At 41.4% G+C, this 18,638-nt stretch overlaps 1 protein-coding gene and 2 pseudogenes across 3 annotated transcripts in view; 1 reads left to right on the forward strand and 2 right to left on the reverse strand.

Moving 5' to 3' along the window:
- Window positions 1-1,413: 1,413 nt before the first annotated feature.
- On the reverse strand, window positions 1,414-5,603 carry LOC144630768 (uncharacterized; annotated as a pseudogene). Its single transcript, XR_013566637.1, has 2 exons — window positions 5,271-5,603; window positions 1,414-4,767 (listed from the first exon to the last, which is right to left on the reverse strand). The product of XR_013566637.1 is annotated as an uncharacterized LOC144630768 (transcript).
- Window positions 5,604-9,740: 4,137 nt separating this feature from the next.
- Window positions 9,741-13,313, forward strand: LOC144631299 (type I iodothyronine deiodinase-like; annotated as a pseudogene). The gene is made up of 2 exons (XR_013566710.1): window positions 9,741-10,254; window positions 12,505-13,313. The product of XR_013566710.1 is annotated as a type I iodothyronine deiodinase-like (transcript).
- Window positions 13,314-13,661: 348 nt separating this feature from the next.
- Window positions 13,662-18,638, reverse strand: part of LOC144630758 (uncharacterized) — a 7,944-nt gene continuing 2,967 nt past the window's right edge. The window contains exons 2-3 of the mRNA XM_078489130.1: window positions 15,657-18,638; window positions 13,662-15,213 (exon numbers count right to left, since the gene is read on the reverse strand). The exon at window positions 15,657-18,638 is cut by the window's right edge and continues 75 nt beyond it. Of these exons, the coding sequence (XP_078345256.1) occupies window positions 15,148-15,213; window positions 15,657-18,638 (3,048 nt within the window). The 3' untranslated portion in view covers window positions 13,662-15,147. The remainder of the gene's footprint in view (window positions 15,214-15,656) is intronic.

Below are 18,638 nucleotides of genomic sequence, written 5' to 3' on the forward strand. Positions count from 1 at the left end.
AAGCATAAGCACAAGCACAAGCACAAGGATCAAAATGTTGCCTTTTCTTGTGCTTGCACTTGTGCTTATACGTTCATGTGAAAACGAAACATCGCATAAGCACAAGAGAATTGTTTACGTCTGGCCGTGTTTAGCCAATTAAAGCACTCGTTCCAGTATTTGAACAAAGTTGCAGGCCGCGTTTAATTTTGATAAACGTTTCCTGTGGTTGTTCGAAGGAGTGTAGACAAAAAAACAAACAAAACATAACAAAAAGGCACAAGCGTGGGCTCCAGAATAAGAAGAAATGGAGATGAATCATTTCATTAAAATACCTATAACCCTAAATGTTTCGTTTTCCTCCTTTTTTGCAGTCGCTTTCGCTTTCGTCGTCACAAGAGTAGAAAAGACAACAACACTCGAAGCCTGAGAGTTTCTGCCGCAATATCTGCCGAGAGAACGGAGTCGAGAACAACCTTCTAACTAGTAAACATCATATTCTTATGCTTTTTATGCTAATGTGCTTATCATTATGTCGATGTTCACTTTCGCTTGGCACAAACTACTTATGCTTGCGCTTGTGTTTGCGCGTGTGCTTGCGTCGCTAGTGAAAACCAGGCTTTAAGAATGTTGATCGACATTTGGCCGAAGAATTTCATTGGCGTTGTATTCGTGCTTGCTTCATTGTCGGCACCAGATGGTCATGGCCAAGATCAGGCGGCATTAGGAGGTCACCTACATCCGTTTTCCATGGGTTTTCGTGATCGTTCAGATTTTAATCATTTTTTCCTGCATGTATCATCCTTCTGTGTGATCTAATGATACAAAGGTAAAACAGAATAGATTTTTTACATTGAATTCTTAAAACAACGTGGAAATTTGGAAAACTTTTGTTTACTTGGAGTAAGGAGAGAGCCAACAAACGTTAGCCAAGAAGTGATAGGAGATGTGGGTACACTGATGAACGCTGGATGCTTATCCAACTGCGCGGTCAACCAAAAGTTATGCATTCCAATGTTTCCTATTTTAATTCAAAAGTAGATTGATACTTAGATTGATTGAAACTTTGTTTCGTTGGAGTAAGGAGAGAACCAACAAACGTTAACCAAGAAATGATAGCAGATATGGGTACACTGATAAACGCTGGATGCGTATCCAACTGCGCGGTCAACCATAAGTTCCAATGTTTCCTATTTTATTTCAAAAATAGATTGATTTAAAATATTACTTTTTTAAATGGTTTACTACTATCCAGTGCGAATTTTTGATATAACATTGCACTGAAAGTAGAATGTTGATTTTTCACCACCTACTCCTACTCAAGTGGGCATTGACGCTGAGTATAATTTACTATAACTGTTGTAAAAGCTGCAAACATTTACCATACGTAAATAAACAAAACCAATTTATATGTGAATTGTACTTACGTCACATTTAAAAATCAAGCGACACGTCATCTCCAAGAAGAACAAATGGAGCTCAGTGCTTCACATCATTATACAGCGGCGACTCTCTCATCTTCTTCATGGCCTGGTGAAGAGCTTCACTTGCACTCAGTTTTTCACGGATCAAGCACTTGTAGAATATGTTCATAAAAGCTTTAGTAGCATCACCATCAACAGCCCACAGAGACATCAGAACGGAACGAGCACCAGATCCCAGGAAGGCGCGAGCGATTCCAACAACACCCTCAGCTGTTAGGATCTTTCCACGAGCACTGTGGCAACAGCTTAGTACCACCAGCTTGGCTCTGATACCAACCTCAGCTATGTCTTTCATTGTCAGCATGAAGTCTTCTTTCTTGGGGGTGTCAGTGACAGAGCTGTTGAGAGCAAGAGCTATTTCTCCTCTCTCTGCATCACCATGAGCAGCAATGTGTACCAAACTTACTTCTTGAATCCTACGCAGGACTTCTTCCTTTGTAGCTTGCTCTCCAACAAGACATGATACTTCTAATAGCCTTGCTACCATCTTTGCCTCTTCTCTGGCTTTGGGTAATGGAGGTAACTCCACGATATTTCCTTTGAACTCCACAGGACCAACCTTTGGATCTCCTACAATCAGTGCTCCAGTCTGGCAGTGATAGTCCGCTGGTGAGTCTTGGATGAACTTGAGTGTTGTTAGTGATGGAATGAGGTGGATCCTCACTCTTTCAGACACGTACTTGCCATTTTCATCCTTTAACGAGGCGAAGGGTGTCTGAAAGACTGTACCCTCTGGGACTATGATGATCTCTGGGCTATCTATGAGATCAACAATAGGAGCAATGAAGGCACTGTAAGACTTGTTCGTGAACTGAATTTCAAGATATAACTGGTTGTGTCGTTTCGTTTGTTTTCCTTCTCTGGTACCATGCTCTTTTGGCTTCTTGGTGTTTTGTTCAACTGCAGCTGATGGGCCGTTGCCGTACAGGGCTGACAATGAACGATCTTCGCATTGTACCTCCCGATCACTGAAAACTGATCTTGAAGAATCATCTTCAAAGTCATCTACAACATTGACGACTATCGATGGCCCTGTTTCCAAGTGCATCTTGACCTGCTTGAACTTGATATTGCCGCTTTTGTCCACGAACCAGAGAGCAATAACATTAAGCTGCAACATGGCTTTGTAAAGAAAGTTCCTCTTTTGGCTTTTAAATAAGCTTTGCAAGGCACTTGGAGTCGCTTCATTTGTACCTGGAGGCTCTTGGATGCCATATTTCTTCGCAATTAAGTCAACAAGAGCACGACCTCGTCCAAGCTCTAAGGTGAAGAGGGCATCGTTGACTTTTCCTTGATGAAGGAGAAGCCATGAGAGAGTTTTGTAACAGGAAAAATCGTGACCATCCAGTGAAAGCTTGTTACTTTCATCTTCAAAGGAAGCCTGTGTTCTCTGGTGGTTTTTGATGCCTTCGTTCGAGTAAAAAATCACATGCCTTGGAAAGGTCTCCATGAGAAGCATAAGCTAAGCCTAAACTCTCAAGGACGGCAAATTGTTGCTGATCTCTTATTCCAATTTCTTTCATCATCTCAAGCGCCTTACGTTGAAACTCAATCGCTTTCTCGTTGTTCCCTTGAGCGAACTGAACATCACCAAGAAGGGTGTAAGCCTCCATTTCTTTATTTCTTTCACCAATTTCTTTTGCAATTTCAAGTGTTTTTTCGCAAAACTCAATAGCTTTGTCATGTTTTCCAAGATCAAGATACAGGCTTCCCAAGCCCAACATGCAAGCCACCTCTCCTTGTACGTCTCCAGTTTCTTTACTGAGTTTTAAGCCATTTTCTAAATATTCACGCGATTTCTGATTAAGACCAATCGTCCTATACGCACTGCCGATATTACAGTATTGCTTTGCTAAACCCATCTTCATCCCTATTGCTTTGCAAATACAAATACTCGCCTTTAAATATTCAATGGCTTTCGCATCTTCTCCAAGAAAAATGTATATTTGACTCATGTTATTATAGCGTGTTGCCTTACAACTGAGATCTCCTATTTCGTCACATAGTTTAATGGCTTGTTTATTATACGCGATTGCTCTCTCGTAATCACCGAGAGCCATATACAGGAGACCAAGGTCTGTTAGGTTTCCGGCTTTGTTTTCTCCAATCTCTGACTTGGTTTCTAGTGCTCTTTCCTGATATTCGATGGCTATTTTATATTGGCCGAGAATCCCGTTTACCTTGCCAATAAAGTATAAATTGCCCCCTCTAACCGTCTGTCCTTGATTTCTTCACTAACTGCGAGACTTATTCCGTAATACTTTAGCGCCTTGTGATACTCGCCACGCGCTTCTAACACCCCACCGATGTTATTGTAGGACATTCTTTCCGCTTTTCTGTACGACAATCGTTTACGAATCTCTGATGCTTTCTCGTGGTAAACGAGTGCGTCATCAAGTTTGCTCAGACAATTGTGATTGAGTACTCCCAGGTTGTTGTAGGATACTGCTTGTTCTTCCTCATTTCCGATTTCTTTACTTATTTCAAGGGCTTTCTCAAAATAACGACGAGCCTCTTCATAATCTGCACGAACATGATGCACCTCACCAAGGTTGTTATAGACTCTTCCTTAAAGCTGTTGTCTCTCCAATCCTGTTATTTCACGGATAACAAGAGCCTTCTCGTAATGTTCAACAGTTCTATCATACTGGCAAACAATGAAGAGCGATCTGCCAAGGTGGCAGTGAGACCATGCTTCTCCAGATCTACAGCCAATTTGCTTATGAATGAAAAGCGCTTTTTCGAGATATTTGATTGATTCTTTGAGTTGGCCAAAATCATAAGACTCCAAGCCGCGTTTGACGATGTAATCTGCTCCCCTTTTAAACAGGTGCATTAATTTTATTCTTTGGTGTACTGCTTGTCCCATAAAAGGAAAAGATGTTATTTCAATGAAGGGCAGATACTTCAAAAGCACTGTGCACTGAGAATAAAGGTCAATGGCTTTGGCCCAGCGATGAGCGTGGATGAGAAACTGTGCAACAATGAGGCCAATTGTTAGAGCTTCTTCGGGAGGTACGTTGTCCATGGCAAGATGTTGTTATTTCTGGCAAAAGAGAAGCCATAAAAATTAAATGTCATATCAACTGAAACACATAACTTGTTATAGCTCTCACTACTGCTGTCCCTTCCGTCTAACTTTCAATAAAATACCTGTTATAAACGTTCACAACATGTTTGTTTTCCAGTACCCCAAAACATGTTTAATTTGCTTTCCAACCGTTTGCCAAACTAATGTTCTGTCGTGGCAGTTTTGTACTACATTAAAAAGTGAACCTCATTTCTTGCTTTTCACCTCAATACACTCACCGTATTTACTCGAATAAGCGCCGCGGCGCTTATTTAATTTTTCGCGCCACAAGTGCGGCGCTTATTCGAGGGCGGCGCTTATTTGATGACGGCGCTTATTTAAAATTTGGACGTCGCAAAGAATCTAATCTAAACGAAACTTCTACAGAAACTAAAAGAAGGGTCTTTTGATTGCCAGGATCCGTCTCTTACGGAAGAGAGTAGTTGCGCTTGCTGTCCCGACAAAGCTCACGGCCTTCACATGCACAACGTTAACAGAACTGCGTATTGTTAGAATTTTGGATAGAAAATAATAATAGGCGAGCGGAACAACGCTTTTGATGAAACGGAATTTCTAAGGCTGTTTTAGAGTTTCTTTGTAGTGCTATTTTTCGTTATAAGGAATTCCTCGAGTAAGCGCCGCATCGGCACTGCGGCGCTTAATCGGGGAGGCGCTTATTAACTTTTTTGTCCCGAATGCGGCGCTTATTCGGGTGCGGCGCTTATTCGAGTAAATACGGTATATACGTAATCATACATCCATTTCGCTTCGCTGACATTTATTTCAACTTCTCAGTTGATTGGTCCACTCTTCCTTTCTAGAAATGATTTGTTTAACTGATCACGGGTTACTAGCTTGGTTGTGGACTTATTCCATCGATCTTTTAGTTCGTCAAAGTTGCGTCCGCCTGACAATTGAAGTGGTTGGATTGGGGTTTTAAATCCAGCACACGTATCTTTAGCAAACGTGCCCCAATCTACTGCCTTCGCTTGCTTCTCCACCTGCGAATATCACGTGTGGGAGCTTTTGAGCGGTTTCAAATGCGAGTCATATTGCTTCATGGTAACCCCTACTCCTTGCGGCCCTGCATCTGCCTTTAATTTGGTCCTCCGGCCCTGCATCTGCCTTTAACTTGGTCCTCCGGCCCTGCATCTGCCTTTAACTTGGTCCTCCGATCGGGATCAAAACAAGCCATTACGGTGTCTCTTGTTAGCACTGAGATTTTTTGGCCAAACGCCTTCTGACATGCTGACGTCCACTGCAACTCCACCCTTTCTTGAACAGTGTCCTTTTTTGGTAGAAACTTCTATGAAGTTAGTATTTGCTCCAGCGAAGAACAAGACGATGGCACCTCTGCTTGCTATTCGGGTGGGCGGACTGCTTGTAGCGCTGCAAATCTGATTGGATCAGGCGAGATTCCTTAACTGGAAAATACTTTTTCAAAGAAATTGACAGATATAAGGTTGAACCGACTTTTCTTGATGCTGAGTGTCAACCCATGCATTCGCCTTGCATCCAGAATATGTCTTAGCGCCTGGTCATGCTCTTCCTTTGTGGTCCCGTAGATTAAAATGTCATCATAGATGTAAATGGCATTAGGTTCTTCGTACACGACTTTACGCACTTTCTTCACTGAATATTTCTGTGGCACTGTTCACTCCAAACTGTAACCTTTTGAAGCGCTGCAGCCCGTTATGCAATAGTGTGGTCTATTCTCTGCCGTCTTCTGCCAACTCCAGCTGAATGCAACCACCATTCATATCCACCAGTTCTTGCAGGGTAGGCATGGCATGCCTGGTACACTTAATGTACTTGCCGCCCTTCTTCGGTGTGAGGACCATGTTGCTGCACGAGTCAGTCGGTTCTTTTCTCTGCACCGCTCCAGGAGCGTTGAGACCTACTTGCAGCTCACCGGTCACCGTTTTAAATTTCTCGACCCCTCGTACTCTTCGATCATATCACATATGGCCTGCCGTTTCTTCCCCAGAATCGGCTGTGGTGCTTTGGTGTTCTGCTCAAGGTGATATCTAACGAGACCCCAGTTTTTGGCCGCCTATCAACACAGGAGAGTTGTGTTTCTTCGACCCTCGACTAAGTAAAGGAACAATCCCCTGAATGATCGTTTGGTTTCTGCCAATGGGGGCGTGGAAACAGCCACAGAAAAAAAAATCATTATGACTGCCTTGGTTGGCTGAAGTTTGCTTGAGACTATCGAAGTGCTTTTCAATGATGACTGTGGCATCTGCCTGTGTACGTGTACATGTCCAGTTGCTGTGTGCTTGGAATGCTGTTTACAACTAGTGTTACGGTAATGACACTAGTGCCGATCCTGGTAGAGGTAAACATCCTCCATTGACCTCAGCATCAAATTGCGCCCAGTGTCCTGCTCCCAGTGTCCTCAGCGTCAAATTGCGCAGTGTCCTGCCTGTAGGATTCTGACGTAATTAATTGAGCGAATACCTTTCTTACCAGGACATACTCCAGCAAAGTGGTTGCTCCGCCACATCTCAGACACTTCTTTCCTCTTGCCGGGCATAACATGCCTTTCAGCGAGTATCCTATCCACACCCTGTACAGACTAACTTATAGTTGCTGGGTTACCTGTGCCGATAGTCGGAGAGCTGCTGCTCGTGCTATACCGTCCCCACCTGGAGATCTTTGTCACCCCATTGCTATCCTTTGAAAACCTTTGAATATATGCGCTTGTTGATCTTTCTTTGCCTTACACTCTCCGTTCTTGATCATTTCGTTCCCTTCCTTGGCTATTTAAATGCTTTCGCCGTTAAACGGAACGAGTTCAGAGCCCCATTCTTTCATTTAAACTCTTTGGAAGTTCACCGTTGCTCTTTTTTACAACCGTTTACATGATAGCGGCGTGCAGTGCAATGCAGTGCAGTGCTTGTTTTCTGAACTTCGTTAAAAAAGTCGGGGCCACTCTTTGTTAAAGAATTTATACAGTTCCAACATGTTGTTTCGGTGGTTTTTTTTTCAATTATGAAGTGTCTACTGAAATAGCAGTAAAAAACTAAATGGAGACACTATTTAAATAAAAATACTGGCTAAGACATACTAAAATAAGGATAAAATAGGTTAAAATGACTAAAATCAGTTTAAAATATTTCCGGTAAATACACGAATAAAAAGCATATCAATGTGCTACGTGTAACTAGTGCACATAAAGCCAGTTAAATTCACGTCCGTTAACTTATGTAAAATTACGCGGCAGTGGCTATCCACCTTTATTTTACGCTGTAAAGCCAGTTAAATACCAGCCCGTTAACATCCTTCGCGTCTTGCAATTTTCGCATAAGAGACGACTGGGGACGAGTCAGCTATTTTACTGATTTGCGGCAATATGCAGATTAACCTGCAAACTGTTACAGCCACCTGACCGGAAGCCGGTCCGTCTATGCATCCAGGTCACGCAATATCTGGTAAATCGCGTGACTCTAATAAGACTTTTACCTGGTAACTTATCAGTTACATAAAGAACAAGTCTTTGGTGTGTGACCGCTATAGCCCACACCAGGTTTCATAACAAACTACCATTTTGGCTGCCAAAAAGGAAGAAAGCAAGAGCCGTAATGACTACGACTCGACACGTGATTCTACGAACACACTTTCAATACTGAAAAAAACTGTTCTGTTACTCCAAGAATTGGGATATGTTGTGGTGGGATTTCGGTTCGGCTGGTAAAATAAAGTTAGCCTCGACGGATTATCACAACCTGCGAGTAGCTGCGATTCGATGGGACGATATTAGCCGTTCCTGGACATGAGCGAGTTTGGAAATAGGTCAACTGATTTTCCGTGCACAAGAAGGCGAATTCGGCGAGCGAAGCAAGCCGAGCGATCCTAGTCAGCCTTTGCCATTTTCGTTGCCATCGAAATTATGTAAACTGTATGGTGAAGTGAAATCTTGCCGCATTGCTGTAAGTTGTGTTACCTCTCCAACAATTTCAAAAATATAACAAAATTAACATTGGTGATAAAAGGAGAAACCGGCAAACATGGTCGCTGTCGCTTAAGTCATTCCTGTCACTGGGTGTATCACTCTTTTAACTTTCAGTTGTCCTTAAATTGCCTGGGGTTAGCTCTCTGAAGGACGTTTCTTCCTTCCACAGGAAGACAAACATCTTGAACATCAAAAAAATACAATCATCATTGGAGTTAATTTCAATACCCTTTAATTTGCACGGGCGTCTGTCACCATGAGATTTAAAAAAAAAATGCCAAGCATTAAGTGCATGCATGCGAATAGCTGATGAGGGTTGCGTAACAGTTTAAAATCGATGATGACTTTTTTAAAAAAAATCTCTTAACCCTTTTACTCCTAAACGCGCATTCAGGCGCTATTTGGAGGTGCAGTCATTGAATCACTTGTGACGTCATCAATAAGCACGTCAGTGGAATTTCGTGATAAGAATCTGACAGAGCTTGGATCGACCTTTCTACAGGACTGTTCATTTTGAATATCGGTTGCATTCTGACAGAGCTAATCAAAGAAAAGCACAATTCATTTTTGGTGCAAAATCGTTGCTTAAACAGGCCAGTACACCTGTAATTGGTCAAGGTCCCCTTTAGAGTGTTTTCCAATGACAACGTCAAACCTTTTTTGGCCAAAAGAAAGGACATGAAGAGTAGAAAGTAAGGAGAATAAGAAGGCAGAAAAAAAGGAAGCAAAAGGGGTATTTTGGCTTATGCGCATGCACCAAAGTAAAATATTGTGTGTTTTTACACAGAATCTTTATCAAAATGTTGCTAAAGTGTAAAAAAGTGCTTCTTTAGCAAAGTTGAGGTAAATTCAAGACCATAGTACCAAAATTTCAGTTTAGCGGCTAAAAAGCGTTTTTTTTTTTGGGAAAATTTGGGTGTCAAAGGGTTAACATATAAAGGACCCTCTTGAAACCAACGCCTCCAATTAATAGCAGGAAAATGTCATAGCTGATGAGCCCTCCGGCTGTACAATTGCGGGCAGAGATGGGAAAACCACCATTACCATCAGAAACTTTTGTTAGATCAATTCTTCGTTTGTTAATAGTTGTAAGAAGTGTTTTCAACTCAAAAAAAGCAAACAAGAATGTTTCGTGACTTCCACGAAAACAGCGCATGCAACTCAACAATTGATTGTGTTGCAAACATTCTAAAAATGTTAATTGTCCTACTCTTTATCGGCTATCGATGCGGTCATTTGTAACGGGTTAACCTATAGTTGCCGATTTTGATTTTGCATTTGCCGCCAACATGCTGGCGGAGTTGACTCACCAAGTGCTACTGGGCTTTACGGCTCTAAAATGTACAATTCTGATTGGGTTGCTTTGGATCGCGTCTTTCATCCCGTACGTCAGAGAACGCATCCAAAAATACGAGGAGCACCACGTTCTGGTTCCTTACCAGAATTTCTGGCATTACTACGCCAGTAACAAGATGCTGTCAGCTGTGCTTAAGGTAATGTTAGGCGATGTAAACAAGACAGCTCGACTTGGTAATGCTGCTCCGAACTGCAGGCTAGTTACGACTAACGAAAAAGAGTGCAGACTGCTGGATTTCGCGAGAGGTAGCCGGCCATTGGTCGTGAATTTCGGTAGTTATAGCTGACCTCCATTTTTCATCACTCTTCTGAACGACTTCACCAAGGTTGTTCGGGAGTTTGAAGACGTGGCAGATTTTCTTATTGTCTACATCTGCGAGGCTCACGCAACCGATGAATGGCGTTGGCATGTAAGTAATTTATAAAAAAAGGTAAAAAGCGTTCTCTGGCAAAGTTGATTAAAACTATAAGCTTTCGACAGCCGGACTGCTGTCTTCGACGGATAAAAATAAAATGTTAAAATGGACCTAAAAAATTGAATATGACAAGCGAATCGCATAAATTAAAAAGTTAAAAGTATGTGTAAAAGAATGTTTAAGGTGTAAAAATTAGTGTTTGTTTAGAAGAATGTTATATTGTCCCGGCAGAGGGCACGAATTGTTGTCGGCTTCGGCCGTTTTCGCTGTGTGCCACGATCTAGCGGATAGATATCTTGATTTCCGTTTACTTCATGACAGAGAGCACAAAATCAGCACTGCAGCGACACTTTTTTATAGAGCTCTAAAACTACCAAACTCGGAAACTGGAAAAGCCCGTGAAATTGATTGCATTAGCACCGCGTCACAATCTAATGGCTAGCCACCAAAAGACACTGCTGATATCATAAGAAAGAAATCTTCGACTCCTCCAACACCTTCATCTAGCTGAAGAACTGGTTGGGATGTTCTTCAGTTGGGCTGATCCAATGAATAGCAACAGCTTCGCAGTCCTTCCCTACATCAAAGGCATTACCGAACCTCTTACAAGTTCTCAAAAGCCATGATATTCGAGTAACCAACAAACCAATCAAGACACTACAACAAGAGTTCCCTGTTTCAAAGTTCGACCTCGGGTTGACGACCAGTGCAATGTTGTTTACAAAATCCCTTGTGCGTCTTGTCGCTGGAGTTACATCGGCGAGACAAAAAGATCGTTTAGTACAAGGCGAAAAGAACATATCAGAAATACTAAACAATGTGCTAAAGGCTCCAATGCAGCAAAACATGCCTGGACTTTTGATCACGCCATCGACTTTAACAATGCTGAGATAATTGACAAGGAAAACAGTCGCATTAGAAAGACGGTAGAATCGTGGCACACAGCGAAAACGGCCGAAGCCGACAACAATTCGTGCCCTCTGCCGGGACAATATAACATTCTTCTAAACAAACACTGATTTTTACACTTTTAACATTCTTTTACACATGCTTTTAACTTTTTAATTTATGCGATTCGCTTGTCATATTCAAATTTTTAGGTCCATTTTAACATTTCATTTTTATCCGACGTAGACAGCAGTCTGGTTGTCGAAAGCTTATTCTTGGTTTTCATGTTACGTCATAAAATTCTAAAATCAAAATTCACTAGGCTGCTAAATTTTCGTTGTCATTAGGTGAAAGATAAACTAAAAATATCTATTTTTGCAAATTTCAAGATCGATAGTGTCATTCGTTTTTAAAACAGAGCATTTTGAATATTTGAGTTCTCCGTCTATGCGACATCAAGCTGAGTGCCGTGACAAAAATGTTTTGTTTAAACAAAAGTCCTTTCCTTTCCATTTTGAGCAGATTGAACATTTCAGATATAATAAGTGGTGTTTATGTGAAAGTGTACTAGCTCTTAAGCCAAGGATAGCCGCTGTTGTAAACAGAATTGAGTTCCAGGTTTCTCTGACATCACGGCGGCCATATTTGTGTCCCTCGGAAGGACACAGTTATGGTCTCTCCATACTAAGCTTTATAAATTTGCGTGGAAAGGTTCGGAAAATAACTCGCGAAAGGTACACCACACAGAACCGAAACTTGGAGAAATTGTTTATCTATTTATCATCTATAATATTTGAAAGTCATAGCTTCTGTAGTTGAAAGGTTTCGAATTTCTGAGACACAGATAACCCCTAGAGAAACAAAAGCAACAAACAGTATACTGACCAAAATACAATGACTCAGAAAACAACAGTTAAACACTGCGTTCTCTTTTACGCAGTGTTTAACTGTTGTTTTCTGAGTCATTATATTTTGGTCAGTATACTGTTTGTTGCTTTTGTTTCTTTAGGGGTTATCTGTGTCTGGTAAACAAACGTAATTCAACATAAATGCATCTTTTGAATAGGCTTGAAACGCCGGGAGAAGTCTGGCTTGATTAACCGAATCTCGTTTCCAGTTTATCAAGTAAACCTCCTCTGCGTCTCCGAAAGTGCTGGTCGGCGGAAGAATGCGTATGGATGAGAGAAAGATCAAAATCTAATATAACTGTGAAGTATCAACACACGGCAAACAGGGTGTTGACGAGAATATTGAAAAACATTTGGGACTGAAAGGGTTATCTTTAGCATCTCCTCTCAAAGAGCAAGTTTCTACTCAGGTTAAATGAGGTTTTTTTTTCTACGCCTTCTTCCACAGAACAATGTCGAAATTCCACAGCATAAGAGTTTAAAGGAGCGCTGTAATGCTGCAAAGATGTTGATCAAGATCAGTCAATGTCCTGTCCCAGTCATGGTTGACACGTGGAGTAACGAAGCCACTGAAGCTTACGGCGCCTTCCCCGAGAGACTGTTTATTCTACAACAAGGACAAATCGTGTACGAGGGAGGGACGGGTCCGTACAATTACGTCTTACCAGAGGTGCGAAGCTGGCTGGAGGAGTACCAAGCAAAACAATAGAAAATCACTGACTCACGTAATTGACTGGTTATTTATCGATCGCACCATAATTTCATATGATAATTAATTCTTGATTTCTGTTATCCGGCGAAAACTACGTACGCTATTGTAGTCGCTTGGAATCTGTAAGATAACTTTCTACTTTCATTTCTTATCCTTCACTGTTTGCATGTCTGTAATGATGGCTAGAAAGGCAAAACCCGCTTAAAAGGCGGGTCTCTCTGGCTTGAGGATGGATATGTTGACTTGATGGATGGGGAATGGAGGATAGAGAAAGGTGACGGTTCAAAATAAGCCGCCCGGTGCCTACATAGGCTAAGCCTAGACTTTCTAAAAGTCCTTTGCCTCTCGTTTCCAGTTTGGTGGTAGTAGACCAAGCAAGTCTAAGGCTAAGCCTTGCATGAAAACCACACGAAATTCAACCATGAAACATTCTGTAGCATTTTATAAATACTTTCTCAAAAATGACGTCTTATGCACCACTTGGCGCAAAGAAGTTAGGAAACAGTTAACAGAGATGATTCTCTTAAAAATTGTACAAAATGATAGCTTTTAAAAGACAGTAGGAAGAGCAATGTTTTAGTTGATTTTCACTCAGTTTAGGACAAATATTAGCCGCCCAGAAAACATGACAAACTAACAGGGAGTGAAGGGTGTTTCAAGATCACGCTTGCTTGCACCGAAAGAGTGCTATGGCCTGTAAGCTAAAGCCTTTAATTTGTAATAAACAACTCTTGGTTTTTAAGAAGTGCACATTTTAATTGGCTTGCTTTATATTTATATAAGACATTTTTCACTCAGAGACCCAGTCCAATACAAGGTAGACGCACTCAGACGCACTCAGTCTGTCTCCATTCGTGCCAAAGTATTCTCTGACAACAATGCACACACTTGAGCACAATAAATTCATAGCTTTTATCAAAATCAAATGAGTTTGACATCTACACCAATTTACATTTGAACTTGGTATCATGAAAACATCAAAACGTTATTGGTTAGTAATGTCGCTGATCTTTACATCAACATGTCTTTCAAAAAATCTACTCTAATATCGAAAATACTAATATATTTTGTTTACAAACCACGGAAAACAAAAGTAAAAAAGCAGCTTACGGAGTGAGATGTAGTAAAATATGTAGTAGGGTCTTTTGCGTTTGTTGAGGTTTATTCCAAAATTTCACGAAGGATTGGTAGAATCAAGCAGGAGTTTACCTAGACTTGCACTAAAGTCGCGCGTTTCGTGTTGGTAGAGTTACTTGAGTAAGATTACTTTGAATTCGCGCGTGAGTGACAGCACGGAATTTATTTGTTCGTGCGTAATGCACGAAGCACACTGAATGACACACTAAATCGAGGGATGGCTCGGTCCGCCACAATCCTCCGCCATTTTGTTTTTGATGCACACGCGTGCCCTCCGTTTCCGTCATCAGCAGTCTCCTGCGAGTCCAACGAGCGACTTGGAGCAAGTCAAGAGTTTCCTGCGCTTTCACGTGTTTTCAGGCTTTTTCGCGCGCCTGCATGCGGCATCCGTAGACTAAAAGATAGTTTGAAAAACCGGACTAAGTTAAACGGTGTAAGGTTTAAGCTCGCTAAGTTCATTGTCCTAGGAACATTGTAGGTCATTAATACAGTCGACTCCCGATAACTCGAACCCTCGCTAACTCAAAGCTCGCGCTAACTCGAACCGAAATCGATTTCCCGTGGATTTCCGAAATGTATTTACTGTAATTTTACCCTCGATAACTCGAATCTCCCGCTAACTCGAAGCACCTTTCGTTTCCCTTTAGGTCATTTTCTACATAATTTTACCCTCGATAACTCGAATCATGTCTGTCAATACATGACAAGTCAAAACGTTCAGTTACGTTTTTAATTTCCCATACATTTGTTTATAATTTTACCTGCAAATCGCGTCAATCATGCGGAAAAAATATAGACAAATGTATGGGAAATTAAAAACGTAACTGAACGCTTTCTAGCCCAGCTACATCCTTCAAACTCGGCGAATAAAAAACTTTTGCCTAGTATCTTAATTTTACAATTTCACAAGTTGTCCAGAATTTAATTTTTGTAAAAGATATTTGCCGTCGGATTCTCATACAAACACTGTAATTTCTAACCGCTTTGCCTACTCGTCAAGATGGCGTCAAAAACCGTGATAAGGCCTATTATACTCGCACTGCCAAACAAAAGTCAACGATAGCTGTTGATATGTTATAAACGCTGTCATATTATGCATACTGCGTATTTTACACAGTTCTTTCTAAAGAACTTCTTAGAAGTATCGTTATATAAATTTAGCCGTGCTTGCTTCATTGTGTCGGTACCAGATGGTCATGACCAAGATCAAGCGGCATCAGGACAAAATATGGCAACAAGTGGTCATCTACATCCGTTTTCTATGTGTTTTCTATGGCTTTTCATCCGTACATCATCCTTCTGTGTGATCTGATGATATAAAAGTAAAACAGAATAGATTTTATATATTAAATTGTAGATTGAATTCTTAAAACAACATCGAAATTTGGAAAAATTTTGTTTACTTGGATTAAGGAGAGAACCAACAAACGTTAACCTAGAAATGATAGCAGATATGGGTACACTGATGAACGCTGGATGCTTATCCAACAGCACGGTCAACCAAAAGTTCTGCATTCCATTGTACCCTATTTTTAATTCAAAAATAGTTTGATTTAAATTTTTACTTTTTTAAATGTTCTTCCACTATCCAGTGCGAATTTTTGATATAACATTGCACTGAAAGTGAAAAGATGATTTTTCACGACCTACTCCTACTCCAGCGAGCATTGAGTATTACAACTGTTTTAAAAGCTTCAAACATTTACCAGACGTAAATAAACAAAAGCAATTTTTACGTGAATTGTACTTACGTCACCATCAAGCGACACGTCATCTCCAAGAAGAACAAATGGAGCCCAGTGCTTTACATCATTGTACAACAGCGACTCTCTCATCTTCTTCATGGCCTGGTGAAGAGCTTCACTTGCACTCAGTTTCTCACGGATCAAGCACTTGTAGAATATGTTCATAAAAGCTTTCGTAGCATCATCATCAACTTTCCACAGAGACATCAGAACTGAACGAGCACCAGATCCCAGGAAGGCGCGAGCGATTCCAACAACACCCTCAGCTTTTAGGATCTTCCCACTAGCACTGTCACAACAGCTTAGTACCACCAGCTTGGCTCTGATACCAACCTCAGCTATGTCTTTCATTGTCAGCATGAAGTCGTCTTTCTTGGGGGTGCCAATGACAGAGCTGTTAGGAGCAAGTGCTATCTCTCCTCTCTCTGCATCACCATGAGCAGCAATGTGCACCAAACTTACTTCTTGGATCTTTCGTAGCACTTCTTCCTTTGTAGCGTGCTCTCCAACAAGACATGATACTCCTAACAGCCTTGCTACCATCTTTGCTTCTTCTCTGGCTTTGGGTAATGGAGATAACTCCTTCATTTTTCCCTTGAACTCCACACGACCAACCTGTGGATCTCCTACAATCAGTGCTCCAGTCTGGCAGTGATACTTCCTTGGTGCGTCTAGGATGAGCTTGAGTGTTGTTAGGGATGGAATGAGGCGGATCCTCACTCTTTCAGACAGGTACTTGCCATTTTCATCCTTTAACGAGGCGAACGGTGTCTGAAAGACTGGACCCTCTGGGACTATGATGATCTCTGGGCTGTCTATGAGATCAACAATAGGAGCGATGAAAACACTGTACACCTTGCAAGCGTGCTGAAGATTTGACTGGTTGTTTTGTTTACCTTCTCCTCCTTTCCTGACAACATGCTTTTTCGGCTTCTCAATTTTTTGCTCCACTGTAGCTGATGGGCCATCGTCATACAGGGCTGACAATGAACGATCTTCGCATTGTACATCCAGATCATTAAGAACTGATCTAGAAGCATCAACTACAAACTCATCTTTTACATTTTCGTCTTGGGATGGCCCCATTTTCATGGGTATCTTGACCTGCTTGAACTTGATATTGCCTCTTCTGTCCACGAACCAGAGAGCAATAATATTAATCGCCAACATGGCTATGAAAAGAAAGTTCCTGTTTTGGTTTTTAAATAGGCTCTGCAGGGCACTTGAAGTCGCTTCCTTTGTACCCCGAGCCTCTTGGATGCCATATTTCTTCGCAATTAAATCAACAAGAGCACGACCTCGTCCAAGCTCTAAGGTAAAGAGGGCATCGTTGACTTTCCCCTGGTGAAGGAGAAGCCATGAGAGAGTTTTGTAGCAAGAAAAATCCCGGCCATCAAGTAAGAGCTTGTTACTTTCATCTTCAAAGAAAGCCCGTGTTCGCTGATGGTTTTTGATGCCTTCGAGTAAGAAATCACATGCCTTGGAAAGGTCTCCGTGAGAAGCATAAGCTAAGCCTAAATTCTCAAGGATGATGAACTGTTGCTGATTTCTTATTCCAATTTCTTTCATCATCTCAAGCGCCTCACGTTGAAACTCAATTGCTTTCTCGTTGTTTCCTTGAGCGAACTGAATCCCACCAAGGAAGGTGTAAGCCTCCATTTCTTTCTTTCTTTCACCAATTTCTGTTGCAATTTCAAGTGCTTTTTCACCACACTCAATAGCTTTTTTGCGCTTTCCAAGATCAAGATACAGGCTCCCCAAACTCAACATGCAAGCTGCCTCACCTTGTACGTCTCCGGTTTCTTTACTGAGTTTTAGAGCATTCTCTAAACATTCACGCGATTTATGATAAAGGCCAATCGCCGTATACACACTGGCGATATTAGAGTATATTTTTGCTAATCCCACTTTGACTCCTGTTGGTTGGAGAATACAGATACTCTTTTCTAAATACTCAATGGCCTTCGCGTGTTCGCCAAGAGAAACGTATATTTGACTCATGTTATTGTAGCATGTTCCCTTGCAATCGATATCCCCTATTTCGTCACATAATTTAATTCCTTGTTTATTATACTCGATTGCTTTGTCGTATTCACCGAGAGCCATATACAGGCAACCAAGGTCTGTGAGGACTCCGGCTTTTCTTTCTCCAATCTCGGACTTGATTTTTAGTGCTCTCTCTTGATGTTCGATGGCTTTTTTATATTGGCCGAGAATCCCGTACACCTTGCCAATAAAGTATAAATTTCTTCCCTCTAACTGTCTGTCCTTGACTTCTTTACTAACTGCGAGACTTTTTTCGTAATACTCTAGTGCCTTTTGATACTCGCCACGCGCCTCAAACACTCCTCCGATGTTGTTGTAGGAGAATCCTTCTTCATTTCTGTGCCGCAATCTTTTACGAATCTCTAATGCTTTCTCGTGAAAAACTAGTGCGTCATCAAGTTTGCCGATACAATCATGATTGAGTACTCCCAGGTTGTTGTAGGATACTGCCTGTTCTTTCTCACATCGGATTTTTATACTTATTGCAAGAGCTTTCTCGTAATAACGACGAGCCTCTTCGTACTTTGCACGGACATGATGTACTTCACCAATGTTGTTATAGAGTCTCCCATCAAGCCGTTGTCTGTCATAGCCTGTTATTTCACGGATACCAAGAGCCTTCTCGTAATGTTCAACAGCTCTATCATATTGGCAAGTAATAAAGAGCGATCTGCCAAGGCGGCAATGAGACCATGCTTCTCCAGATCTGCAGCCAATTTGCTTATGGATGAAAAGCGCTTTTTCGAAATGTTTGACTGACTCTTTGATTTTGCCAAAGCCATAACACTCTAAGCCGCGTTCGAAAATGAAGCTTCCTATTTTTGAGAGGCCTGATCGAATATCGTGTTCCAATGTCTTAACAATCAAGCTTACTGGTAGCTGGTTCAAAAGCACTAGACACTCAAAATAAAGGTCCATGGCTTTGTCGCAGCGATAAGTGGT

Source organism: Oculina patagonica, chromosome 1, assembly GCF_052425735.1.
Source record: "Oculina patagonica isolate OP01 chromosome 1, crgOcupat, whole genome shotgun sequence".
Lineage (NCBI taxonomy): Eukaryota > Metazoa > Cnidaria > Anthozoa > Scleractinia > Oculinidae > Oculina > Oculina patagonica.